Source organism: Taeniopygia guttata, chromosome 29, assembly GCF_048771995.1.
Source record: "Taeniopygia guttata chromosome 29, bTaeGut7.mat, whole genome shotgun sequence".
Classification (NCBI taxonomy): domain Eukaryota; kingdom Metazoa; phylum Chordata; class Aves; order Passeriformes; family Estrildidae; genus Taeniopygia; species Taeniopygia guttata.
The window spans coordinates 3,192,825-3,220,705 of NC_133054.1; the positions used below are offsets into that span (position 1 = coordinate 3,192,825).

The 27,881-nt window shown below is 57.5% G+C and overlaps 1 protein-coding gene across 4 annotated transcripts; it reads left to right on the plus strand.

Moving 5' to 3' along the window:
• Positions 1-2,326: 2,326 nt before the first annotated feature.
• TFCP2 (transcription factor CP2) lies at positions 2,327-27,709 on the plus strand. Of its 4 annotated transcripts, none has more exons than XM_072919530.1 (16): positions 2,327-4,286; positions 8,692-8,843; positions 10,052-10,128; positions 10,322-10,427; positions 10,492-10,598; positions 12,118-12,270; positions 14,405-14,515; positions 15,864-15,952; positions 17,874-17,922; positions 19,272-19,365; positions 21,999-22,089; positions 23,646-23,752; positions 25,839-25,981; positions 26,219-26,270; positions 26,356-26,411; positions 26,514-27,709. In XM_072919530.1, the coding sequence occupies exons 1-15, from the start codon at positions 4,165-4,167 to the stop codon at positions 26,391-26,393; spliced, it is 1,491 nt and encodes a 496-aa protein (XP_072775631.1). In that variant the 5' UTR covers positions 2,327-4,164; the 3' UTR covers positions 26,394-26,411; positions 26,514-27,709. The 4 variants fall into 4 exon arrangements, with proteins under 4 accessions (XP_072775631.1, XP_072775632.1, XP_072775630.1 ...); XM_072919531.1 differs by having other exon boundaries at positions 26,356-26,400; XM_072919529.1 differs by having other exon boundaries at positions 2,329-4,286; positions 26,356-27,709.
• The last annotated feature ends 172 nt before the right edge of the window (positions 27,710-27,881 follow it).

The following is a 27,881-nucleotide window of genomic DNA, read 5'->3' on the forward strand; positions in this document are numbered from 1 at the left end:
GCCCCCTGGTTCTGTCCCTCTGCCACCCGGTTCTGTCCCTCTGCCACCCGGTTCTGTCCCTCTGCCGCCTGGTTCTGTCCTTCTGTCACCTGGTTCTGTCCTTCTGCCCCCTGGTTCTGTCCCTCTGCCACCCAGTTCTGTCCCTCTGCCACCCGGTTCTGTCCCTCTGCCACCCGGTTCTGTCCCTCTTCCATCTGGTTCTGTCCCTCTGCCACCTGGTTCTGTCCTTCTGCCCCCCGGTTCTGTCCCTCTGCCACCCAGTTCTGTCCCTCTGCCATCTGGTTCTGTCCTTCTGCCACCTGGTTCTGTCCTTCTGCCGCCCGGTTCTGTCCCTCTGCCACCCGGTTCTGTCCTTCTGCCACCTGGTTCTGTCCCTCTGCCACCCGGTTCTGTCCTTCTGCCATCCAGTTCTGTCCCTCTGCCACCTGGTTCTGTCCCTCTGCCACCTGGTTCTGTCCCTCTGCCACCCGGTTCTGTCCCTCTGCCACCTGGTTCTGTCCCTCTGCCACCCGGTTCTGTCCCTCTGCCACCCGGTTCTGTCCCTCTGCCACCCAGTTCTGTCCCTCTGCCACCCGGTTCTGTCCCTCTGCCACCCAGTTCTGTCCTTCTGCCCCCTGGTTCTGTCCCTCTGCCACCCGGTTCTGTCCCTCTGCCACCCGGTTCTGTCCCTCTGCCATCTGGTTCTGCCACCACACCTGTACTCATGTCCACCACACCCGTACCTGTGTCCACCACACCTGTACCAGTGTCCACCACGCCTGTACCTGTGTCCACCATGCCCATACCTGTGTCCACCATGTCCATACCTGTGTCCACCACACCTGTACCAGTGTCCACCACACCCGTACCAGTGTCCACCACACCTGTACTCATCCCCACCACACCTGTACCAGTGTCCACCATGGTCATACCCGTGTCCTCCACACCTGCACCTGTGTCCACCACACCTGGACCCGTGTCCACCATGCCCATACCTGTGTCCACCACACCTGTATCAGTGTCCACCACACCTGTACCAGTGTCCACCATGCCCGTACCTGTGTCCACCATGTCCATACCTGTGTCCACCACACCTGTACCTGTGTCCACCATGCCCATACCTGTGTCCACTGTGCCCGTACCTGTGTCCAGCACCCCCGTACCTGTGTCCAGCACCCCTGTACCCGTGTCCAACATTCCATGTCTTCCACACATTCTCAACTGGGAGCACTGGGAACATCCCAGTTCCCGGTCACGGTCCCCCATGACCGCCTGCCATCAACACTTCGGCGACTGATTTTTGTCCCTTTGGCCACTGGTTTTATCCCTTTGGCCACTGGTTTTGTCCCTTTGGCCACGGATTTTGTCCCTCTGCCCCTGTGCCTGTACCTGTGCCCACCTGTGCCTGTGTGTGTCCCCCTTTCCCTCCTGTCACACACGACCCGAGCTGGTGTCACCCCTCCCCACCTGTGACACAGGTGGTGACAGACCCCCCTGAGTGTCACACACCCGCCCAAAATCAGCGAGTTCCATTTTTTCTGGGTTTTGCTCTTTTTGCTGTGTTACTGAGGTGATGTTACAGCTCACCGGGGGTGACCCCAAAGTTATGTCACCCCACGCTGGTTTTGCGTCATGAGGGGCTTCTGGGGGTGATCCCCCACCTTGGGGAGGTCCCGTGGGTGGATTTTGGGGACATCATCCCCGGCCTTGGGGGGCGTGAACCCCAAAGCAGAGGCAGCGCCCCTTCCCCACCTCCCCCTGCCCGGAGCCCGGGGGGCTCCAGCCCCGCCGGGAGCGATGGGAGGGGAGCTTCGGGGGGGACACGGGGCCGCGGCAGACTGATGCACTTGATGTAGTGGTGTGAAATAAACAGTATTTTTCTTTTTTCTTTTCCTTTCCCCTTTTTTCAGGCCGTTCCCGCAGCGGCGGCAGCGGGAATCGAACTCGCGGCCCTGGGGAGGCGCCGCACACAGCCCAGCGCCGCACGCCGCCGCGGCCACGCCCCCCAGCCAATCCCCGAGCGGCCTGCCAGGCGCGCAGCTCTCTATTGGTTACTTTGGCTGGCAGTCACCCTGCAACGCCCGGTCCCATTGGCTGAGCGGGGCCGAGGGGCGGGGCCACAGCCCAGCGGCGGGGGTGGGGCCTCCGCCTCCATCTTGGCGGAGCGGCGGGTTTGGGGTCCCGGCCCGGAGCGGGCGGGCCCGGACTGGACTGGGGGTCCCGGACTGGACTGGGGGTCCCGTCTGGATTGGGGGTCCCGGACTGGACTGGGGGTCCCGCCTGGATTGGGGGTCCTGGTCTGGATTGGGGGTCCCGGGCTGGATTGGGGGTCCCGGCTGAACTGGGGGTCCCGGACTGGATTGGGGGTTCCGGACTGGATTGGGGGTCCTGGTCTGGATTGGGGGTCCCGGCTCGGATCAGGGGGTCCCGGCTAGATTGGGGGGTCCCGGCTGAACTGGGGGTCCCGGCTCGGATTTGGGGTCCTGGTCTGGATTGGGGCGGACCCCGCGGGCAGCCCTTGGAGGGCAGTGCAGGATTTTGGGGTCCCCCTTTGTAGGATTTTGGGGTCCCCCTTGGGTGCAGCCCTTGAAGGGGAGTGCAGGATTTTGGGGTCCCCCTTGGGTGCAGCCCTTGGAGGGGACTGTAGGATTTTGGGGTCCCCCTTTGTAGGATTTTGGGGTCCCCTTGAGTGCAGCCCTTGGAGGGGAGTGCAGGATTTTGGGGCCCCTTTGGGTGCAGCCCTTGAAGGGGAGTGCAGGATTTTGGGGTCCCCTTGGGTGCAGCCCTTGAAGGGGACTGTAGGAATTTGGGGTCCCCTTGGGTGCAGCCCTTGGAGGGGACTGTAGGATTTTGGGGCCCCTTTGGGTGCAGCCTTTGGAGGGGACTGTAGGATTTTGGGGTCCCCCTTTGTAGGATTTTGGGGTCCCCCTTGGGTGCAGCCCTTGGAGGGGAGTGCAGGAATTTGGGGTCCCCTTGGGTGCAGCCCTTGGAGGGGACTGTAGGATTTTGGGGTCCCCCTTTGTAGGATTTTGGGGTCCCCCTTGGGTGCAGCCTTTGGAGGGGACTGTAGGATTTTGGGGTCCCCGTGGGTGCAGCCCTTGGAGGGGAGTGCAGGATTTTGGGGGTCCCCTTGGGTGCAGCCTTTGGAGGGGACTATAGGATTTTGGGGTCCCCCTTTGTAGGATTTTGGGGTCCCCCTTGGGTGCAGCCCTTGGAGGGGACTGTAGGATTTTGGGGTCCCCCTTTGTAGGATTTTGGGGTCCCCCTTGGGTGCAGCCCTTGGAGGGGAGTGCAGGATTTTGGGGCCCCTTTGGGTGCAGCCCTTGGAGGGGAGTGCAGGATTTTGGGGTCCCCCTTTGTAGGATTTTGGGGTCCCCCTTTGTAGGATTTTGGGGTCCCTTTGGGTGCAGCCCTTGGAGGGGAGTGCAGGATTTTGGGGTCCCCTTGGGTGCAGCCCTTGGAGGGGACTGTAGGATTTTGGGGTCCCTTTGGGTGCAGCCTTTGGAGGGGCCTGTAGGATTTTGGGGTGCCCCTTTGTAGGATTTTGGGGTGCCCCTTTGTAGGATTTTGGGGTCCCCCTTGGGTGCTGCCCTTGGGGTCGGTCTGTAGAACTCGGGGCCCCCCGGCGGTGCTGCCTCTCAGGGGTTTTGGGGTTTGGGGGTCCCCCCGAGGTGTTCCCTTTGAGGCGCTCCAAGAGTGGGGGTGCAGCCTCGGGGGTGTCGCTGGGTTTTGGGGTTCATTTGCCTGTGGTAGTGGGGTTTGGGGGTCCCCAAGTTGGTCACTGCAAGAGAGGGTCCTCAAGAGGTTTGGGGGGCACTGGTACCCCCAGAAATCAGGGAGGGGTTTTGGGGTGCCCCGAGGAGACCCTGGGTTGGGGGTGACTGAGGAGCCCTTTTTTTGGGGTGACACTGAAGATATTGGCCCGTCGGTTTGGGGGTGACCCCAAGGCCCCCTAGTTTTGGGGGGACCCCTGCAAGCCCCTTTCTGGGGTGACCCCAAGGACCCGCGTGTTTGGGGGTGCCCCAAACCCCCGCTCCTGCCGTGTTCCCAATACACCCCATTCCTGAGTAGCTCCAGACCCCCCATTTTTGGGGTGACCACGACGGCCCCCTTTTCTGTGGGGTGACCCTGAGGACCCCCCGTGTTTGGGGGTGACCCCGCAGCCGTTTTTGGGGTGCTGGGGCCATGGCGTGGGCGCTGAAGCTGCCGCTGGCGGACGAGGTGATCGAGTCGGGGCTGGTGCAGGATTTCGATGCCAGCCTCTCGGGCATCGGGCAGGAACTCGGCGCTGGCGCCTACAGCATGAGGTACCGGGGACCCCAAAACCGACAGGGCACCCCAAAACTCTCAGGGCACCCCAAAACTCTCAGGGCACCCCAGAACACCCCGGGGAAGGCAGGGAGCGGGGAGCCCCAAAATGAGCTGGAGGTTGAAGGCGTCAGGCAGCACCTCAGCACCCGTACCCGAAGCAGGAGGGGACCCCAGAATCGCCAGAGGCACCCCAAAATCTCTGTGGGTCACCAGAACCTCTAAGGGAAACCCCAAAATCTCCAGGGGTCCCCGGAATCTCTGGGGTGTCCCAAAATCTCCAGGGGTCCCCAGAATCCTGCGGGTTCTCCAGCGTCTTCATAAGGGATCTCAAATCCCCGGTGGCAACCCCAAAATCTCCAGGGGTCCCCGGAATCTCTGGGGGAATCCCAAAATCTATGGGGTCCCCAGAATCTCTGGGGTGTCCCAAAATCTCTGGGGTCCCCAGAATCTCTGGGGGAATCCCAAAATCTATGGGGTCCGCAGAATCTCTTGGGGAATCCCAAAATCTATGGGGTCCCCAGAATCTCTGGGGGATCCCAAAATCTCTGGGGGTCCCAAAATCTCCAGGGGTCCCCAGAATCCTGCGGGTTCTCCAGCATCTTCATAAGGGATCTCAAATCCCCGGTGGCAACCCCAAAATCTCCAGGGGTCCCCAGAATCTCTGGGGGATCCCAAAATCTCTGGGGTTCCCAGAATCTCTGGGGGAATCCCAAAATCTATGGGGTCCCCGGAATCTCTGGGGGGGTGTCCCAAAATCTCTGGGGGTCCCAAAATCTCTGGAGTCCCCAGAATCTCTGGGGGGTCCCAAAATCTCTGGGGGTCCCAAAATCTCCAGGGGTCCCCAGAATCTCTGGGGGGTCCCAAAATCTATGGGGTCCCCAGAATCTCTGGAGGGTCCCAAAATCTATGGGGTCCCCGGAATCTCTGGGGGGTTCAAAAGTCTCTGGGGATCCCCAAAATCTCTGGGGGGTGTCCCAAAATCTCTGGGGGGTCCCAAAATCTCCAGGGGTCCCCAGAATCCTGCGGGTTCTCCAGCATCTTCATAAGGGATCTCAAATCCCCGGTGGCAACCCCGAAATTTCCAGGGGTCCCCGGAATCTCTGGGGGGTCCCAAAATCTCTGGGGGGGTCCTAAAATCTCTGGGGGTCCCCAGAATCTCTGGGGGGGGTCCCAAAATCTCTGGAGTCCCCAGAATCTCTGGGGGTGTCCCAAAATCTATGGGGTCCCCAGAATCTCTGGGGGGTCCCAAAATCTCCAGGGGTCCCCAGAATCTCTGGGGGAATCCCAAAATCTATGGGGTACCCAGAATCTCGGGGAATCCCAAAATCTCTGGGGTCCCCAGAATCTCTGGGGGTGTCCCAAAATCTATGGGGTCCCCAGAATCTCTGGGGGAATCCCAAAATCTATGGGGTCCCCAGAATCTCTGGGGGGGTGTCCCAAAATCTCTGGGGGGGTCCTAAAATCTATGGGGGTCCCCAGAATCTCTGGGGGGGTCCAAAAGTCTCGGGATCTCCAGAATCTCTGGGGGATCCCAAAATCTATGGGGTCCCCAGAATCTCTGGGGGGTCCCAAAATCTGTGGGGTCCCCGGAATCTCTGGGGGAATCCCAAAATCTATGGAGTCCCCGGAATCTCTGGGGGGTTCAAAAGTCTCTGGGGTCCCCGGAATCTCTGGGGGGTCCAAAATCTCTGGGGGTCCCCGGAATCTCTGGGGGGTCCCAAAATCTATGGGGTCCCCGGAATCTCTGAGGGGTCCCAAAATCTCTGGAGCCCCCAGAATCTCTGGGGGATCCCAAAATCTCTGGGGTCCCCAGAATCTCTGGGGGATCCCAAAATCTATGGGGTCCCCAGAATCTCTGGGGAATCCCAAAATCTATGGGGTCCCCGGAATCTCTGGGGGAATCCCAAAATCTCTGGGGGGTCCCAAAATCTCCAGGGGTCCCCAGAATCCTGCGGGTTCTCCAGCATCTTCATAAGGGATCTCAAATCCCCGGTGGCAACCCCAAAATCTCCAGGGGTCCCAGGAATCTCTGGGGGGTCCCAAAATCTCTGGGGTCCCCAGAATCTCTGGGGGATCCCAAAATCTCTGGAGTCCCCGGAATCTCTGGGGGAATCCCAAAATCTATGGGGTCCCTGGAATCTCTGGGGGTGTCCCAAAATCTCTGGGGTCCCCAGAATCTCTGGGGGTGTCCCAAAATCTATGGGGTCCCCAGAATCTCTGGGGGGTTCAAAAGTCTCCAGGGGTCCCCAGAATCTCTGGGGGATCCCAAAATCTATGGGGTCCTCAGAATCTCTGGGGGGTGTCCCAAAATCTCTGGGGGTCCCAAAATTTCCAGGGGTCCCCAGAATCTCTGGGGGGTCCCAAAATCTCTGGAGCCCCCAGAATCTCTGGGGGAATCCCAAAATCTATGGGGTCCCCAGAATCTCTGGGGGGTCCCAAAATCTCTGGGGTCCCCGGAATCTCTGGGGGAATCCCAAAATCTCTGGGGGGGTCCCAAAATCTCCAGGGGTCCCCAGAATCTCTGGGAATCCCAAAATCTCTGGAGCCCCCAGAATCTCGGGGAATCCCAAAATCTCTGGAGCCCCCAGAATCTCGGGGAATCCCAAAATCTATGGGGTCCCCAGAATCTCTGGGGGGTCCAAAAGTCTCTGGGGATCCCCGGAATCTCTGGGGGAATCCCAAAATCTATGGGGTCCCCGGAATCTCTGGGGGGATCCCAAAATCTCTGGGGTCCCCAGAATATCTGGGGGGTCCCAAAATCTCCAGGGGTCCCCGGAATGGCAGGGGTTGCCAGGGGCGCGGGGAGCCCTGAACTGTGCCAAATTTGGGGCACCAAGTGGGGAATTGGGGTTGGGATGGAGTTGGGATGGAGTTGGGAAGGAGTTGGGAAGGATTTGGGGGAGAGTTGTAATGGGAATTACGGCTGAAGTAATGCCCCGAGCTGCATTTGGGGCTAGGATGGATTCGGGATGGGTTTGGGATGGATTTGGGATGGATTCGGGATGCAGTAGGGATGGATTCGGGATGGATTTGGGATGGATTTGGGATGGATTCGGGATGCAGTAGGGATGGATTTGGGATGGATTTGGGATGCAGTAGGGATGGATTCGGGATGCTGTAAGGATAGATTTGGGATGGATTCGGGATGCAGTAGGGATGGATTTGGGGATTCAGGATACTGTAAGAATATATTTGGGATGGATTTGGGATGCAGTAGGGATAGATTTGGGGATTCAGGATGCTGTAGGGATAGATTTGGGATGGATTTGGGATGGATTTGGGATGTATTTGGGATGGATTTGGGATGCAGTAGGGATGGATTTGGGGATTTAGGATGCTGTAAGGATAGATTTGGGATGGATTTGGGATGGATTCGGGATGCAGTAGGGATGCAGTAGGGATGGATTTGGGGATTCAGGATACTGTAAGAATATATTTGGGATGGATTTGGGATGCAGTAGGGATTGATTTGGGATGCAGTTGGGGATTCAGGATGCTGTAAGGATAGATTTGGGATGGATTTGGGATGCAGTAGGGATGGATTTGGGATGGATTTGGGATTGATTTGGGATGCAGTAGGGATTGATTTGGGATGCAGTTGGGGATTCAGGATGCTTTTGGGATGGATTTGGGATGGATTCAGGATGCAGTAGGGATGGATTTGGGGATTCAGGATGCTGTAAGGATAGATTTGGGATAGATTTGGGATGCAGTAGGGATGGATTTGGGATGCAGTTGGGGATTCAGGATGCTGTAAGGATAGATTTGGGATGGATTCGGGATGCAGTAGGGATGGATTTGGGGATTCAGGATGCTGTAAGGATGGATTTGGGATGGATTCGGGATATGCAGTAGGGATGGATTTGGGGATTCAGGATGCTGTAAGGATGGATTTGGGATGGATTTGGGATGGATTCAGGATGCAGTAGGGATGGATTTGGGGATTTAGGATGCTGTAAGGATAGATTTGGGATGGATTTGGGGATTCAGGATGCTGTAAGGATAGATTTCGGATGGATTTGGGATAGATTTCGGATGGAGTAGGGATGGAGTAGGGATGGATTCGGGATGCAGTTGGGCTGGAGCTCCGGCTGGAGTAGGGAAGGAGCAGGGCTGGAGTTACAGCTGGAATCGTGGTTGTTGTCGTGCTGCAGTCAGGGTTAGGGGTGCTTGCAGGGGTGCCCAGGTGCTGACAGGTGTATTCAGGTGGCCACAGGTGTGTTCCAGGTGAGCACCTGAGGCCGGAGGTTCGGGGCACACCTGGAGCACTGGGCCGGGTTCCTGGTGGGGCTCTTCCTCCAGGTGTCAAAGCCCAGCTTGGATTGCCAGAATCCCTGCACCCCCCCCCCCCAGCTCACCTGTCTCAGGTGACTCTCAGGTAACTCTCTCCCGTCTCTGCAGCGATGTCCTGGCTCTGCCCATCTTCAAGCAGGAGGAGTCCAGCTTGCCCCCGGAGAACCAGGACAAGCTGCTGCCCTTCCAGTACGTTCTGTGCGCTGCCACCTCCCCCGCCGTCAAGCTGCACGACGAGACCCTCACCTACCTCAACCAAGGTGAGCACACCTGTCCTGCACAGGTACCCCTGGGGGGGTCCTGCCTGTGGAATTGTCATTCCCAGGGGGAATTGCTGATTTTTGGGAGGCGGCAGTGCCTGCACCTGGCTGTGCTCTGCCCAGGTGGGGCAGGAGTCACCTGGGGGGTTTGCCAGGTTAAAGGTGGTAACAGGTGTGTGCAGGGAGAATCACAGGTGTGCATAAGGTGTATCTGTACAGGTGTGCGTAAGGTGTATCTATAGTGTGTGCAGGGAGAATCACAGGTGTGCATGAGGTGTATCTGTACAGGTGTGTGTAAGGTGTATCTGAGTGTGTAAGGTGTATCTGTACAGGTGTGTGCAGGGTGGATACAGGTGTGCGTAAGGTGTATCTGTACAGGTGTGTGTAAGGTGTATCTGTGTAAGGTGTATGTGTGTGTAAGGTGTGTCTGTACAGGTGTGTGTAAGGTGTATCTGTACAGGTGTGCGTAAGGTGTATCTGAGTGTGTAAGGTGTATCTGTACAGGTGTGTGTAAGGTGTATCTGAGTGTGTAAGGTGTATCTGTACAGGTGTGTGTAAGGTGTATCTGAGTGTGTAAGGTGTATCTGTACAGGTGTGAGGTGTATCTGTAAGGTGTATCTGTACAGGTGTGTGTAAGGTGTATCTGTACAGGTGTGAGGTGTATCTGTGTGTGTAAGGTGTATCTGTGTAAGGTATATCTGTACAGGTGTGCGTAAGGTGTATCTGAGTGTGTAAGATGTATCTGTACAGGTGTGTGCAGGGTGGATACAGGTGTACAAGGTGATTACAGGTGTATGTAAGGTATATCTGCACAGGTGTGTGCAAGGTGTGTCTGTACAGTGTGTGCAGGGTGGATACAGGTGTGTGTAAGGTGTATCTGTACAGGTGTGTGTGAGGTGTGTCTGTACAGGTGTTTGGTGTATCTGTGTGTGTAAGGTGTATCTGTGCAGGTATGTACAAGATGTGTCTGTAGAGGTGTGTGCAGAGGATTACAGGTGTGTGTAAGGTGTATCTGTGTGTGTAAGGCCTACCTGTACAGGTGTGTGTAAGGTATAACTGTACAGGTCAGGCTGGCACTTACAGGTTCAGGCTGTACCTGCTGCTTTCAGGTACCACTGGAAGGTCTGGGTTGGTGGGACCCCCAATGAAAAGGAGCTCAGGGGACAGGTACAGGTGACAGAAACCCTCAGGTGCGCTCCTGCCCCCAGGTCAATCCTACGAGATCCGGATGTTGGACAACAGGAAACTTGGGGAGCTGCCCGAGATCAACGGGAAGCTGGTCAAGGTGAGCAGAGAGCACAGGTGCCCCTGCCCAGGTGTGCCCATGCCAGCCAGGTGCCCTGCAGCTGGGCGGGGCTGGGAGATACACCTGTCTGGGGGAGGAGGGTGGTTCCCTTGTCCCCTTTTTGGCACAGAGAAGGGCTGCACCTGGCCAGGTGTGCCAGGGCAGCTCCAGGTGATGTTTCCACCTTCCCCAGAGCATCTTCCGGGTGGTTTTCCACGACCGGCGGCTGCAGTACACGGAGCACCAGCAGCTGGAGGGCTGGAGGTGGAACCGACCTGGCGACAGGATCCTGGACATAGGTGAGTCTCACCTGGCTGGGGCAGCTGGGACGTCCCAGGTGGGCCTCACCTGTTCCCCCCACAGATATCCCCATGTCCGTGGGGATCATCGACCCCCGTGCGAACCCGACGCAGCTCAACACCGTGGAGTTCCTGTGGGACCCCTCCAAGAGGACGTCAGTCTTCATCCAGGTGAGGACAGGTGGGCTCTGTCCCGCATCCAGGTGAGGACAGGTGGGCTCTGTCCCACATCCAGGTGAGGACAGGTGGGCTCTACCACATCCAGGTGAGGACAGGTGGGCAGTGCCTCACATCCAGGTGAGGACAGGTGGGCTCTGTACCACACCCAGGTGAGGACAGGTGGGCTCTATCACACCCAGGTGAGGACAGGTGGGCTCTATCACATCCAGGTGAGGACAGGTGGGTTCTGTCCCACATCCAGGTGAGGACAGGTGGGCTCTGTCCCTCATCCAGGTGAGGACAGGTGGGCTCTGTCCCGCACCCAGGTGAGGACACGTGGGCTCTGTCCCACACCCAGGTGAGGACAGGTGGGCTCTACCACATCCAGGTGAGGACAGGTGGGCTCTGTCCCGCACCCAGGTGAGGACAGGTGGGAAGTGCCTCACACCCAGGTGAGGAGAGGTGGGCTCTGTCCCACACCCAGATGAGGACAGGTGGGCTCTGTCTCACACCCAGGTGAGGACAGGTGGGCTCTGTCCCACACCCAGGTGAGGACAGGTGGGCTCTGTACCACACCCAGGTGAGGACAGGTGGGCTCTGTGTCACATCCAGGTGAGGACAGGTGGGCTCTACCACACCCAGGTGAGGACAGGTGGGCTCTGTCCCGCACCCAGGTGAGGACAGGTGGGAAATGCCTCACACCCAGGTGAGGAGAGGTGGGCTCTGTCCCACACCCAGGTGAGGACAGGTGGGCTCTGTCCCACACCCAGGTGAGCACAGGTGGGCTCTGTCCCACATCCAGGTGAGGACAGGTGGGCAGTGCCCCTCACCCAGGTGAGGACAGGTGGGCTCTACCACACCCAGGTGAGGACAGGTGGGCTCTGTCTCACACCCAGCTGAGGACAGGTGGGTTCTGTCCCGCACCCAGGTGAGGACAGGTGGGTTCTGTCCCACACCCAGGTGAGGACAGGTGGGGAGTGCCTCATATCCAGGTGAGGACAGGTGGGCTCTGTCCCGCACCCAGGTGAGGACAGGTGGGCTCTGTCCCACATCCAGGTGAGGACAGGTGGAAAGTGCCTCACACCCAGGTGAGGACAGGTGGGTTCTACCACATCCAGGTGAGGACAGGTGGGCTCTGTCCCACATCCAGGTGAGGACAGGTGGGCTCTGTCCCACACCCGGATGAGGACAGGTGGGCTCTGTCTCACACCCAGGTGAGGACAGGTGGGCTCCGTCCCTCACCCAGGTGAGGACAGGTGGGCTCCGTCCCTCACCCAGGTGAGGACAGGTGGGCTCCGTCCCTCACCCAGGTGAGGACAGGTGGGCTCCGTCCCTCACCCAGGTGAGGACAGGTGGGCTCTGTCCCACACCCAGGTGAGGACAGGTGGGCTCTGTCCCACATTGAGGTGAGACCAGCTGGGCTCTGTCCCACATCCAGGTGAGGACAGGTGGGCTCTGTCCCACATCCAGGTGAGGACAGGTGGGCTCTGCCCCACGGCAGCAGCCCCACAGGAAGCTCACCTGTCCGCAGGTGCACTGCATCAGCACGGAGTTCACGCTGCGCAAGCACGGCGGCGAGAAGGGCGTTCCCTTCCGCGTGCAGATCGACACCTTCCGGGAGAACGAGAGCGGGGAGTACACGGAGCACCTGCACTCCGCCAGCTGCCAGATCAAGGTGTTCAAGGTACCTGGGCTCACCTGGGCGTCTGTCCCAGTTTGTACTGGGGGGCCTCAGTAAACCTCCCACCTTTAGGAGGACAGCCCCAGCCAGTTACAGGTGTGTTCAGGTGTTACAGCTATTTTTAGGGGGTTACAGGTGTGTTCAGGTAGTTACAGGTGTGTTCAGGGGTTACAGGTGTGTTCAGGGGTTACAGGTGTGTTCAGGGGGTTACAGATGTGTTCAGGTAGTTACAGGTGTCTCCAGGTGGTTACAGGTGTGTTCAGGGGTTACAGGTGTATTTTGGTGGGCACAGGTGTGTTCAGGTGTTACAGGTGTCTCCAGGTGTTACAGGTGTGTTCACGTGGTTACAGGTGTCTCCAGGTGGTTACAGGTGTTACAGGTGTTTTCAGGGGATTACAGGTGTATTCAGATGGTTACAGGTGTGTTCAGATGGTTACAGGTGTGTTCAGGGGTTACAGGTGTGTTCAGGTGTTACAGGTGTGTTCAGGGGTTACAGGTGAATTCAGATGGTTACAGGTGTATTCAGATGGTTACAGGTGTGTTCAGGGGTTACAGGTGTGTTCAGGGGTTACAGGTGTATTTTGGTGGGCACAGGTGTATTCAGGTGTTACAGGTGTGTTCAGGTGTTACAGGTTTATTTTGGTGGGCACAGGTGTGTTCAGTGGTTACAGGTGTGTTCAAGTAGTTACAGGTGTGTTCAGGGGTTACAGGTGTGTTCAGGGGTTACAGGTGTGTTCAGGTGTTACAGGTGTATTTTGGTGGGCACAGGTGTGTTCAAGTGGTTACAGGTGTGTTCAAGTGGTTACAGGTGTGTTCAGATGGTTACAGGTGTGTTCAAGTGGTTACAGGTGTCTCCAGGTGGTTACAGGTGTGTTCAGATGGTTACAGGTGTGTTCAGGGGTTACAGGTGTCTCCAGGTGGTTACAGGTGTGTTCAGTGGTTACAGGTGTGTTCAGGCGTTACAGGTGTCTCCAGGTGGTTACAGGTGTATTTTGGTGGGCACAGGTGTGTTCAGGTGTTACAGGTGTGTTCAGTGGTTACAGGTGTATTCAGATGGTTACAGGTGTATTCAGATGGTTACAGGTGTGTTCAGGTGTTACAGGTGTGTTCAGATGGTTACAGGTGTGTTCACGTGGTTATAGGTGTCTCCAGGGGGTTACAGGTGTGTTAAGGTGGTTACAGGTGTGTTCAGGGGTTACAGGTGTGTTCAGGGGTTACAGGTGTGTGCAGAGTGGTTACAGGTGTATTCAGGGGTTACAGGTGTGTTCAGGGGTTACAGGTGTATTTTGGTGGGCACAGGTGTGCTCAGGGGTTACAGGTGTATTTTGGTGGGCACAGGTGTGTTCAGGGGTTACAGGTGTATTTAGATGGGCACAGGTATATTCAGGTGTTACAAGTGTCTCCAGGTGGTTACAGGTGTGTTCAGGTTTTACAGATGTATTCAGGGGGTTACAGGTGTCTCCAGGTGGTTACAGGTGTGTTCAGGTGTTACAGGTGTTTTTAGGGGGTTACAGGTGTGTTCAGGGGTTACAGGGGTGTTCAGGGGTTACAGGTGTATTCAGGTGTTACAGGTGTCTCCAGGGGGTTACAGGTTGTTCAGGTGGTTACAGGTGTGTTCAGGGGTTACAGGTGTGTTCAGGTGTTACAGCTATTTTCAGGGGGTTACAGGTGTGTTCAGATGGTTACAGGTGTGTTCGGGGTTACAGGTGTTTTCGGGGTTACAGGTGTATTTTGGTGGGCACAGGTGTATTCAGGTGTTACAGGTGTATTTTGGTGGGCACAGGTGTATTCAGATGGTTACAGGTGTGTTCAGTGGTTACAGGTGTGTTCAGGCGTTAAGGGTGTGTTCAAGGGTTACAGGTGTCTCCAAATTGTTACAGGTGTCTCCAGGGGGGTTACAGCTGTGTTCAGGTAGTCACAGGTGTGTTCAGGCAGTCACAGGTGTGTTCAGGTGTTCCAGGTGTCTCCAGGTGCTCCAGGTGTCTCCAGGTGGCCGCACCCCTGTCCCTGCAGATCCCTCAGGCCAAGCTCCTTTTCCCTCTGGGAGCCCCAGGAGGGCTGATCACCTGTGCCCCCCGTGCCACCTGTGCCCCCCGAGTCCCCACCTGTCCCCCTCACCTGTCCCGGCCCGTCCCAGCCCAAAGGAGCCGACCGGAAGCAGAAGACGGACCGGGAGAAGATGGAGAAGCGGACGCCCCACGAGAAGGAGAAGTACCAGCCCTCCTACGAGACCACCATCCTCACCGAGGTGAGCTCACCTGCCCCACCTGCCCCACCTGGCTGCCAGGGAGCAGGGCTCAGCTGCTCTGGAGCTTGGCTCCAGGTGTTCATACCTGTTTTGTACCTGCAGAAGGGCTCTGGGGACGTGGTTGGCCTGATTATTGACCTGGCCAGGTGTGTGCAGGGCCAGGTGTGTGCAGGGCCAGGTGTGTGGGGTTGGAGGTATGTGTGGGTCCAGGTGTGTGCAGATGTGTGTGTGCAGTGCAGCTGTGTGCAGGTATAGCCCCAGGTGTGTCCAATGCAGGTGTGTGCAGGTACAGTCCCAGGTGTGGGTGGGTGGGTGTGCAGTGCAGGTGTGTGCAGGTACAGTCCCAGGTGTGTGCAGGTGTGTGTGTACAGTGCAGGTGTGTGCAGGTGTGTGCAGGTGCAGCCCAGGTGTATTCAGGTACAGTCCCAGATGTGTGCAGCTATGTGTGTACAGTGCAGGTGTGTGCAGGTGTAGCCCAGGTGTGTGCAGGTGAGTGCAGGTGCAGTCTCAGGTGTGTGCAGGTGCAGCCCAGGTGCAGCCCAGGTGTGCACAGGTGCAGCCCAGGTGTGTGCAAGTGTGCACAGGTGTGTGCAGGTGCAGCCCAGGTGTGTGCAGGTGAGTGCAGGTGTAGCCCAGGTGTGTGCAGGTGCAGCTCAGGTGTGTGCAGGTACAGTCCCAGGTGAGTGCAGGTGTGTGTGCGCGGTGCAGGTGTGTGCAGGTGCAGCCCAGGTGTGTGCAAGTGTGTGCAGGTGTGCACAGGTGTGTGCAGGTGTGCACAGGTGTGTGCAGGTGCAGCCCAGGTGTGTGCAGGTGCAGCCCAGGTGCAGTGCAGGTGTGTGTAGGTGAGTGCAGATGTAGCTCAGGTGTGTGCAGGTGAGTGCGGGTGCAGCTCAGGTGTGTGCAGGTGTGTGTGTACAGTGCAGGTGTGTGCAGGTGTGTGCAGGTGCAGTCGCAGGTGTGTGCAGGTGTATCCCAGGTGTGCACAGGTGTGCACAGGTGCAGCCCAGGTGTGTGCAGGTGCAGCCCAGGTGTGCGCAGGTGCAGCCCAGGTGTGCGCAGGTGTGCACAGGTGTGCACAGGTGTGTGCAGGTGTGCACAGGTGCAGCCCAGGTGTGTGCAGGTGTGCACAGGTGTGTGCAGGTGTAGCCCAGGTGTGCACAGGTGTGTGCAGGAGTGCACAGGTGTGCGCAGGTGAGTGCAGGTGCAGCCCAGGTGTGTGCAGGTGTAGCCCAGGTGTGCACAGGTGTGTGCAGGTGTGCACAGGTGTGCACAGGTGCAGCCCAGGTGTGCACAGGTGTGCACAGGTGTGCAGCCCGGGTGCCCCTGAGCTCACCTGGCGTGCCCGCAGTGCTCGCCCTGGCCCGAGGTCACCTACGTGCCCAACGCGCCGTCCCCCGGCTTCAACAGCTCCCACAGCAGCTTCTCCCTCGGGGACGGGTGAGTGCGGCACGCCGGGGGTGACACGGTGACACCCCAGTGACACCCCAGGGACACCCAGTGACACCCCAGTGACATCCCAGTGACACCCAGTGACACCAGTGACACCCCAGTGACACCGGTGACACCCCAGTGACACCAGTGACACCCCAGTGACACCCCAGTGACACCCCAGTGACACCCAGTGACACCGGTGACACCCCAGTGACACCCCAGTGATACCCAGTGACACCCCAGTGACATCCCAGTGACACCAGTACCACCCCAGTGATACCCCAGTGACACCAGTGACACCCCAGTGACACCCAGTGACACCCCAGTGACACCCAGTGACACCCAGTGACACCCCAGTGACACCAGTGACACCCCAGTGACACCCAGTGACACCCCAGTGACACCCAGTGACACCCAGTGACACCAGTGACACCCCAGTGACACCCCAGTGACACCCCAGTGACACCCCAGTGACACCCAGTGACACCCCAGTGACACCCAGTGCCACCCCAGTGACACCCCAGTGACACCGGTGACACCCCAGTGACACCCCAGTGACACCAGTGACACCCCAGTGACACCCCAGTGACACCCCAGTGACACCCCAGTGACACCAGTGACACCCCAGTGACACCCAGTGACACCCAGTGACACCCCAGTGACACCCAGTGACACCCCAGTGACACCAGTGACACCAGTGACACCCCAGTGACACCCCAGTGACACCGGTGACACCCCAGTGACACCCCAGTGACACCCAGTGACACCCCAGTGACACCGGTGACACCCCAGTGACACCCCAGTGCCACCCAGTGACACCTGTGACACCCCAGTGACACCCAGTGACACCGGTGACACCCCAGTGCCACCCCAGTGACACCCCAGTGACACCCCAGTGACACCGGTGACACCAGTGACACCCCAGTGACACCCCAGTGACACCCAGTGACACCCAGTGACACCCCAGTGACACCCCACTGACACCAGTGCCACCCCAGTGCCACCCCAGTGCCACCCCAGTGACAACAGTGACACCAGTGACACCCAGTGACACCCAGTGACACCCAGTGACACCCCAGTGACACCCCAGTGACACCAGTGTCACCCCAGTGCCACCCCAGTGACAGCATCCCCAGTACTGTCCCAGTGACCCCAGTACCCACTGGGACAGGTATCCCAGTTGTCCCCAGTATCCCAGTGACCTATGTCCCAGTGTCCCAGTATCCCAGTGATCAGTGTACCAGTGTCCCCAGTATCCCAGTGACCCGTCCCAGTGACCCATGTCCCTCTGTCCCCAGTATCCCCAGTATCCCAGTGCCCCATGTCCCAGTATCCCAGTGACCCATGTCCCAGTGTCCCCAGTATCCCACTGACCAGTATCCCAGTGTCCCAGTATCCCAGTGTCCCTCTGTCCCCACTGTCCCAGTATCCCCAGTATCCCAGTGCCCCATGTCCCAGTATCCCAGTGTCCCAGTATCCCATGTCCCAGTATCCCCAGTATCCCACTGACCAGTATCCCCAGTATCCCAGTGCCCCATGTCCCAGTATCCCCCGTATCCCTGTGTCCCTCTGTCCCCAGTATCCCAGTAACCCATGTCCCAGTATCCCCAGTATCCCACTGACCAGTATCCCAGTGTCCCTCTGTCCCCAGTATCCCAGTGACCCATATCCCAGTAACCAGTAATCCCAGTGACCTGTGTCCCTCTGTCCCCACTGTCCCAGTATCCCAGTGTCCCCAGTATCCCAGTGTCCCCAGTATCCCACTGACCAGTATCCCAGTATCCCAGTATCCCCAGTATCCCAGTATCCCAGTGTCCCCAGTATCCCATGTCCCAGTATCCCAGTGTCCCAGTAATCCCAGTAATCCCAGTGCCCCCTGTCCCAGTAATCCCAGTAATCCCAGTGACCCGTGTCCCTCTGTCCCCAGCAGCGGGTCCCCGAGCCACCAGCCCGACCCCCCCGCGCCCCTGGCTGACGTAAGTACCTGCCCAGGTACCTGCCCAGGTACCCCTGGGGGTTCCACAAACCCTTGGGTCACCTGCAGACACCTGGGGGGGGATTCCCACCTGTGTGACCCACCTGAGCTCACCTGAGCTCACCTGAGCCTCAGGAGAAACACTTCCACATCACCTGGAGACATTTCCAGGTCATCACCTCATCCCACCTGTCCAATTCCCACCTGTGTGACCCACCTGAGCTCACCTGAGTGCACCTGAGCCTCAGCAGAAACACTTCCACATCACCTGGAGACATTTCCAGGTCACCCCTGAGGTCATCACCTCATCCCACCTGTGTGACCCACCTGAGCTCACCTGAGCCTCAGCAGGAGCAGTTCCACATCACCTGGAGACATTTCCAGGTCACCCCTGAGGTCATCACCTCATCCCACCTGTCTAGTTCCCACCTGTGTGACCCACCTGAGCTCACCTGAGCCTCAGGAGAAACACTTCCACATCACCTGGAAACATTTCCTGGTCACCCCTGAGGTCATCACCTCATCCCACCTGTCCAATTCCCACCTGAGCTCACCTGAGCCTCAGCAGGAGCAGTTCCACATCACCTGGGAACATTTCCAGGTCATCACCTCATCCCACCTGTCCAATTCCCACCTGAGCTCACCTGAGCCTCAGCAGGAGCAGTTCCACATCACCTGGGAACATTTCCAGGTCATCACCTCATCCCACCTGTCCAATTCCCACCTGTGTGACCCACCTGAGCTCACCTGAGCTCACCTGAGCCTCAGCAGGAGCACTTCCACATCACCTGGAAACATTTCCAGGTCACCACCTCATCCCACCTGTCCAATTCCCACCTGTGTGACCCACCTGAGCTCACCTGAGCCTCAGCAGGAGCAGTTCCACATCACCTGGGAACATTTCCAGGTCATCACCTCATCCCACCTGTCCAATTCCCAGCTGTGTGACCCACCTGAGCTCACCTGAGCTCACCTGAGCCTCAGCAGGAGCAGTTCCACATCACCTGGAAACATTTCCAGGTCACCCCTGAGGTCATCACCTCATCCCACCTGTCACCTGTGTGACCCACCTGAGCTCACCTGAGCCTCAGCAGAAACACTTCCACATCACCTGGAAACATTTCCAGGTCACCACCTCATCCCACCTGTCCAATTCCCACCTGTGTGACCCCCCTGAGCTCACCTGAGCCTCAGCAGGAGCAGTTCCACATCACCTGGAAACATTTCCAGGTCACCACCTCATCCCACCTGTCCAATTCCCACCTGTGTGACCCCCCTGAGCTCACCTGTGCCCCTGCCAGCACCTGAGCGGCTCAGCCAGGTCACCTGGTGGCACCTGTGTCCCCCCAGACGCTGCTGCCCACCTGGACCCCGCAGGAGGCGCAGCAGTGGCTGCACCGCAACCGCTTCTCCACCTTCTCACGGCTCTTCAGGAACTTCTCAGGTGAGTTCTGCCTCACCTGGGCTGGGGCACGGCTGCTCACCTGGGCCAGGTCACCTCTTTTCACCTGGGCCAGGTCACCTCACCTGGGCTGGGTCACCTTCCCTCCTCTCACCTGGCCAAGTCACCTCTCCTCACCTGGGCCGTGTCACCTCCTCTCACCTGGCCAGGTCACCTCCTCTCACCTGGGCCATGTCACCTCTCCTCACCTGGCCAGGTCATGTCCCCTCACCTGGGCCATGTCACCTCCTCTCACCTGGGCCGTGTCACCTCCGCTCACCTGGCCAGGTCACCTCCTCTCACCTGGGCCATGTCACCTCCTCTCACCTGGGCCATGTCACCTCCTCTCACCTGGGCCAGGTGACCTCTCCTCACCTGGCCAGGTCACCTCTTTTCACCTGGCCAGGTCACCTCCTCTCACCTGGCCAGGTCACCTCCTCTCACCTGGGCTGTGTCACCTCCTCTCACCTGGCCAGGTCACCTCACCTGGGCTGGGTCACCTTCCCTCTTCACCTGGCCAGGTGACCTCTCCTCACCTGGCCAGGTCACCTCCTCTCACCTGGCCAGGTCACCTCCTCTCACCTGGGCTGTGTCACCTCCTCTCACCTGGGCCAGGTCACCTCACCTGGGCCGTGTCACCTCCTCTCACCTGGGCCAGGTCACCTCTCCTCACCTGGGCCGTGTCACCTCCTCTCACCTGGCCGTGTCACCTCCTCTCACCTGGCCATGTCACCTTCTCTCACCTGGGCCATGTCACCTCTCCTCACCTGGGCCAGGTGACCTCCTCTCACCTGGCCAAGTCACCTCCTCTCACCTGGGCCATGTCACCTCTCCTCACCTGGGCTGTGTCACCTCCTCTCACCTGGCCAGGTCACCTCACCTGGGCTGGGTCACCTTCCCTCCTCACCTGGGCCAGGTCACCTCCTCTCACCTGGGCTAGGTCACCTTCCCTCCTCTCACCTGGCCAGGTGATGTCCCCTCACCTGGCCAGGTGAGCGTTCCCAAATCCCACTTTTCTCACCCAAAAGCCTCACCTGGCACCACCTCCCCCAGCTCACCTGGCACAGGTGACACAAGAGGGGCTGATTTTGGGGAAAACAGCTGGAAAATGGAAATCTGGGGAGAAAAAACTGATTTAGGGGAAAACAGCTGAAAATGCCAAGAAGACAAATTTTAGAATTACAATTTGGGGGAAAATAGAGGTAAAAAATCTTGAATTCAGGCAAAAATTGGTTTGAAAATGCTGATTTTAAGGAAAATTAATCTGGGAAATGGCAGTTATGGCAAAAATGGTGAAAACCTCATTTTGTGGAAAACAGATGTGAAAAAATGCTGATTTTGGGTAAAGCAAACTTGGAAAACGGCGATTTTGGGGAAGACTGAGCTGAAAAATGCCAAATTAGGGGAAAAAATAAAGAAAAAAATTGCTGATCTGGGGGAAACAAAGCTGGAAAATGCTGGGTTTGGGTTAACCAAGCTAAAAAATGCTGATGTGTGGGAAAACGGGTGGAAAATGTTGATTTTGGGGGAAATTTGGCTGGAAAGTGCTGATTTGGAGGAAAATGAAGCTGAAAAAATGTTGATTTAAGGGTAAAAAAGGGTGAAAAGTGATGGTTTTGGGGGAAAATGAGCTGGAAAATTGGGATTTTGTGAAAACCAAAGTGGAAAATGCTGATTTTGGGAAAAATTAGGTTTAAAAAACACCGGTTTTGGGAAAACAAAGCCAAAAATGATAATTTGAGGGAAAGCAAAGCTGGAAAAGGCTGGTTTGGAGGAAAAGAGGGGAAAAATTCCATTTTGGGGCAAACAGGAGAAGTTGGGGGGAATCTTGGGTGAATTTAGGGTGAATTTGGGGTGAATCTGGGGTGAATTGGGTGAATTTGGGGTGAATCTGGGATAAATTGGGTGAATTTGGGGTGAATCGAGTGAATTTGGGGTTAATCTGGAGTGAATCTGGGGTGAATTTGGGAGGAATTTGGAGTTAATCTGGTGTGAATTTGGGTTTGAATCCGGGGTAAATCTGAGGTTAATCTGGAGTAAATCTGAGGTGAATCTGGGGTGAATCTGGGATAAATTTGGGATGAATTTTGAGTTAATCTGGGGTGAATTTGGAGTTAATGTGAGGTTCATCTGAAGTGAATTCGGGGTAAATTTGGGGTGAATTTGGAGTTAATGTGGGGTAAATTTGGGATGAATTTGAAGTTAATCTGAGGTGAATCTGGGGTGAATCTGGGATAAATTTGGGGTGAATTTGGAGTTAATGTGGGGTAAATTTGGAGTTAATGTGGGGTTAATCTGAGGTGATTCAGGATAAATTTGGGGTGAATTTGGAGTTAATGTGGGGTTAATCTGAGGTGAATTTGGGGTACATTTGGGATTAATTTGGAGTTAATGTGGGGTAAATTTGGGGTGAATTTGGAGTTAATCTGAGGTGAATCTGGGGTGAATCTGGGATAAATTTGGGATAAATTTGGAGTTAATGTGGGATGAATTTGGAGTTAATGTGGGGTTAATCTGAGGTGAATTCGGGGTAAATTTGGGGTGAATTTGGAGTTAATCTGAGGTGAATTTGGGGTAAGTTTGGGATGAATTTGGAGTTAATGTGGGGTAAATTTGGGTGAATTTGGGCTCTGCAGGAGCAGACCTGCTGAAGCTGACGCGCGAGGACGTGATCCAGATCTGCGGCCCCGCCGACGGCATCCGGCTCTTCAACGCCCTCAAGGGCAGGTGGGACACACCTGGGGGGCTGGGACACACCTGGGGAGGGTATGGACACACCTGGGGGGGGTATGGACACACCTGAGGGGGGTCAGGACTCACCTGGGGGGGCTGGGACACACCTGGGGGGGGCTGGGACTCACCTGGGGGGGCTGGGACACACCTGAGGGGGTTTGGGACACACCTGGGGGGGGCTGGGACACACCTGGGGGGGCTGGGACACACCTGAGGGGGTTTGGGACACACCTGGGGGGGGCTGGGACACACCTGGGGGGGCTGGGACTCACCTGGGGGGGGCAGGACTCACCTGGGGGGGACTGGGACTCACCTGGGGGGGTCAGGACTCACCTGGGGGGGACTGGGACTCACCTGGGGGGGGCTGGGACTCACCTGGGGAGGGTCAGGACTCACCTGGCCCAGCCTTTTCCCAAATAAATCAGGAATTTAGAGGAACTTTGGGAAAGGAGGTCCAGGTAGGAGAGAGGAATTGGGAATTAGGAATTAATTAGGGATTGGGAATTGGAAATTAGGGATTAGGAATTGGGAATTAGAATTAAGAATTAGGGATTGGGAATTAGGAATTAGGAATTGGGAAGTGGGAATTAGGAATTAATTAGGGATTGGGAATTAGGGATTGGGAATTAGGAATTGGGAAGTGGGAATTAGGAATTAATTAGGGATTGGGAATTAGGAGTTAGGGATTAGGGATTGGGAATTAGGAACTGGGAATTGGAAGTTAGGGATTAGGGACTGGGAATTAATTAGGAACAGGGAATTGGAATTGGGAATTAGGAGTTAGGGATTGGGAATTGGAAATTGGGAATTAATTAGGGATTATGAATTGGAAATTAGGGATTAGGAACTGGGAATTAGAATTAAGAATTAGGGATTGGGAATTAGGACTCGGGGATTAGGAATTAGGGATTAAGAGTTGGGAATTATGAATTGGTAATTAGGAATTTGGAATTAGGAATTGGGAATTAAGAATGAGGAATTAGGGATTGAGGATTAAGAATTAGGAGTTGGGAATTAGGGATTGAGAATTAGGAATTGGGAATTCTTTGAGTTCGAGGCTCCGGGACTGAGCCCCAGGCAGGAGCTGTGTGCAGGTGGGAGTTCCAGGTGGGAATTGCAGGTGGGAATTCCAGGTGGGAATTACAGGTGGGAATTACAGGTGGGAATTGCAGGTGGGAGTTCCAGGTGGGAATTCCAGGTTGGAGTTCCAGGTGGGAATTACAGGTGGGAATTCCAGGTGGGAGTTCCAGGTGGGAATTGCAGGTGGGAATTACAGGTGGGAATTCCAGGTGGGAGTTCCAGGTGGGAATTGCAGGTGGGAATTGCAGGTGGGAATTCCAGGTGGGAGTTCCAGGTGGGAGTTCCAGGTGGGAGTTCCAGGTGGGAGTTCCAGGTGGGAATTCCAGGGAATGCTGGCCAGGGCCACCAAGGGCACACCTGGGGCTCAGCCAGGTGGGGGCACCTCTGGGATGGGCTCACGCTGCTCCTCCTGGGGCACCTGGCAGGTGAGGGCTGGGCAGGGGGCGCCAGGTGACCCTCACCTGTCCCAGGATGGTGCGGCCCCGCCTGACCATCTACGTGTGCCAGGAGTCCCAGCAGGTGAGGGACCCCCAGCACGAGCACGAGGACGGCGACGGCGGCAGCGGCACCTTCTTCGGTGAGGGGCAGGGAGGGTACCTGGGGGCAGGGAGCTCACCTGGGAGCACACCTGGGAGTGCACCTGGGGGCAGGGAGCTCACCTGGGAGCACACCTGAGGGGGCAGGGAGCGCACCTGGGAGTGCACCTGTGGGATTGGGATCACACCTGGGAGCGCACCTGGGGGATGGGGATCACACCTGGGAGCGCACCTGGGAGCACACCTGGGGGAGCAGGGAACACACCTGGGGGATTGGAAACCTGGGAGCACACCTGGGGGCAGGGAGCTCACCTGGGAGCGCACCTGGGGAGGCAGGGAGCTCACCTGGGAGCACACCTGGGGGGGCAGGGAGCACACCTGGGAGCACACCTGGGAGATTCGGATCACACCTGGGAGCGCACCTCGGGGATTGGGATCACACCTGGGAGCACACCTGGGGGATTGGAAACCTGGGAGCACACCTGGGGGATCGGGAGCACACCTGGGGGGGCAGGGAGCACACCTGGGGGGGCAGGGAGGGTACCTGGGGGCAGGGAGCTCACCTGGGAGCACACCTGAGGGATTGGGAGCACACCTGGGAGCACACCTGGGGGCAGGGAGCTCACCTGGGAGCACACCTGGGGGGGCAGGGATCACACCTGGGAGCACACCTGGGGGATTGGGATCACACCTGGGAGCACACCTGGGGGGGCAGGGATCACACCTGGGAGCACACCTGGGGGATTGGAAACCTGGGATCACACCTGGGAGCACACCTGGGGGATTGGGATCACACCTGGGGGGGCAGGGAGCACACCTGGGATCACACCTGGGGGGGCAGGGAGCACACCTGGGATCACACCTGGGAGAGCAGGGAGCACACCTGGGAGCACACCTGGGCAGGTGTGAGCCCTGCTGCCCCACAGTGTACCCAGGGGGCTGTGGGGCACACCTGGGCAGGTGTGAGCCCTGCAGTGTACCCGGGGGGATGTGGGGCACACCTGGGCAGGTGTGAGCCCTGCAGTGTACCCGGGGGGATATGGGGCACACCTGGGCAGGTGTGAGCCCTGCAGTGTACCTGGGGGGATGTGGGGCACACCTGGGCAGGTGTGAGCCCTGCAGTGCACCCAGGGGATGTGGGGCACACCTGGGCAGGTGTGAGCCTGGCAGTGTACCCAGGGGGCTGTGGGGCACACCTGGGCAGGTGTGAGCCCTGCAGTGTACCCAGGGGGATGTGGGGCACACCTGGGCAGGTGTGAGCCCTGCAGTGTACCTGGGGGATGTGGGGCACACCTGGACAGGTGTGAGCCCTGCAGTGTACCCGGGGGATGTGGGGCACACCTGGGCAGGTGTGAGCCCTCCTGCCCCACAGTGTACCCAGAGGGATGTGGGGCACACCTGGGCAGGTGTGAGCCCTGCAGTGTACCCGGGGGGATGTGGGGCACACCTGGGCAGGTGTGAGCCCTGCAGTGTACCCGGGGGGATGTGGGGCACACCTGGGCAGGTGTGAGTGCTGCAGTGTACCCGGGGGGTGTGGGGCACACCTGGGCAGGTGTGAGCCCCGCAGTGTACCCGGGGGGATGTGGGGCACACCTGGGCAGGTGTGAGCCCTGCTGCCCCACAGTGTACCCAGGGGGATGTGGGGCACACCTGGGCAGGTGTGAGCCCTGCAGTGTACCCGGGGGGTGTGGGGCACACCTGGGCAGGTGTGAGCCCTGCAGTGTACCTGGGGGATGTGGGGCACACCTGGGCAGGTGTGAGTGCTGCAGTGTACCCGGGGGCTGTGGGGCACACCTGGGCAGGTGTGAGTGCTGCAGTGTACCCGGGGGGTGTGGGGCACACCTGGGCAGGTGTGAGCCCTGCTGCCCCACAGTGTACCCGGGGGGCTGTGGGGCACACCTGGGCAGGTGTGAGTGCTGCAGTGTACCCAGGGGGATGTGGGGCACACCTGGGCAGGTGTGAGCCCTGCAGTGTACCCAGGGGGATGTGGGGCACACCTGGGCAGGTGTGAGCCCTGCAGTGTACCTGGTGGGGCACACCTGGGCAGGTGTGAGCCCCGCTGCCCCACAGTGTACCCAGGGGGATGTGGGGCACACCTGGGCAGGTGTGAGCCCCCCTGCCCCACAGTTTACCACGCCGTGTACCTGGAGGAGCTGACGGCGGCCGAGCTGACGGAGAAGTTGGCGCAGCTTTTCCGCGTGCCCGCCCAGCAGATCCAGCAGATCTACAAGCAGGGCCCCACGGGCATCCACGTGCTGGTCAGCGATGAGGTAACGCCCCCCAAAATCCCCCCTGCCCCGGGACACACCTGGGGGCTCACCTGGGGGCTCACCTGGGCTCACCTGGGCTCACCTGGGCTCACCTGGGCAGGAGTTGGAAGGGCTCAAGGAAGGAATAAAACATTCTCAGCTGCTGCTTGAACTCCCACCTGGGCACCTCCAGCCCTTTGGAACCCAAATTCTTCCCAAAAACCTCAAAATTTCTGTTGTTTGGTGGTTTTTTTTCAGATGATCCAGAACTTCCAGGATGAATCCTGCTTCGTCCTGGACACCATGAAAGGTGTGTGGGTACCTGGGGCTCTGTTTGGGTCACCCCACCCCACCTTCCCTCACCTGCTGTGGGCTGACCTTGGCTTCCTTTGCAGCCGAAAGCAACGACAGCTACCACATCATCCTGAAATAGGGGCCAGGTGAGGGCCAGGTGAGGAGCACCTGCAGCCTCTCAGCACACCTGGAGACCCCCCACTCCCAGCACGAGGACCTGGGCACCCCCAGGTGTTGTTACCTGGCCACCCCCTCGCAGGGAACACCTGGAGACCCTCTGGAGAGCCCCCAGGTGTGGTCACCTTGCCACAGGTGACCCCTGGCACGGACAGGACTGCTGGAGCTCTGAGGCACCAGGTTCACCCACCTCCAGGTGTGTGCAGGTGTGACATGATCTCGTAAGGTCATCAAGAATTCCAGATCCAGATTTAATTATGGAAAATTGGAGGATAAAGGAATAACTCGGGGTGGGGGGAGGGGAGGGGAGGGGGCATTGCTGCGTGTTTTGGGGAGAAAAGCAAAGATTTGGCTATTTCTGCTGAATGTGTGAAGTGATTGAAGCGGCTCCGGGCGGGTGCCCAGGTGAGGGATCTGCCCAGGTGGGGGAGGTTGATCCCCAGAGCCCCTCAGATTTGGATGCTCCAGGTAATACCATCCTCAGCCCATCAGGTGTTTCAGGCACAAAAAAACAGGAAAAAGGCAATAAAAACCAAGGATTTGATTTAAATAAATCCAGGGTGAAATCCAGGTGAGGCAGGTGCTGGCTCAGGTAACCACTGTGGCAGTCTGGCCAGCGCAGGGGGTCAGCATCACGCCAGGACTGAGCAGCACCTCTAAAATCACCCCAAAACCACACAAAAATTGCTCAAAACCACCCCCAAGTAATCCCCAAAATCACCTCCAAACTACCCCAAAACCACCTCCAAAAATCTGCCAAATCACCTCAACATGGCCCCAAAATCACCTTGAAATATCCCTGAATCTTCCCCCTAAATTACCCCATCACCACCCAAAATTACCCCAAAATCATCCACAAATCTCCCCAAATCACCTCAAATTCATCCTCAAATCCCCACAAATCACCCCAAAATCATCTGTAAATCCCCACAAATCACCTCAAATTCATCCCCAAATCCCCACAAATCACCTCAAATTCATCCCCAAATCACCTCAAATTCATCCGCAAATCCCCACTAATCATCTCAAATTCATCCCCAAATCCCCACAAATCACCTCAAATTCATCCCCAAATCCTCCCAAATCACCTCAAATTCATCCCCAAATCCCCACAAATCACCTCAAATTCATCCCCAAATCCTCCCAAATCACCTCAAATTCATCCCCAAATCACCTCACATTTATCCCCAAATCCCCTTAAATCACTTCAAATTCCTCCCCAAATCCCCCCAAGTCACCTCAAATTCCTCCCCAAATTCCTGCCCAAATCCTCCCAAATCACTTCAAAATCCTCCCCAAATCACCTCAAATTCATCTCTAAATCCCCACAAATCACCTCAAATTCCTCCCCAAATCCCCTTAAATCACCTCAAATTCATCCCCAAATCCCCACAAATCACCTCAAATTCATCCCCAAATCCCCACAAATCACCTCAAATTCATCCCCAAA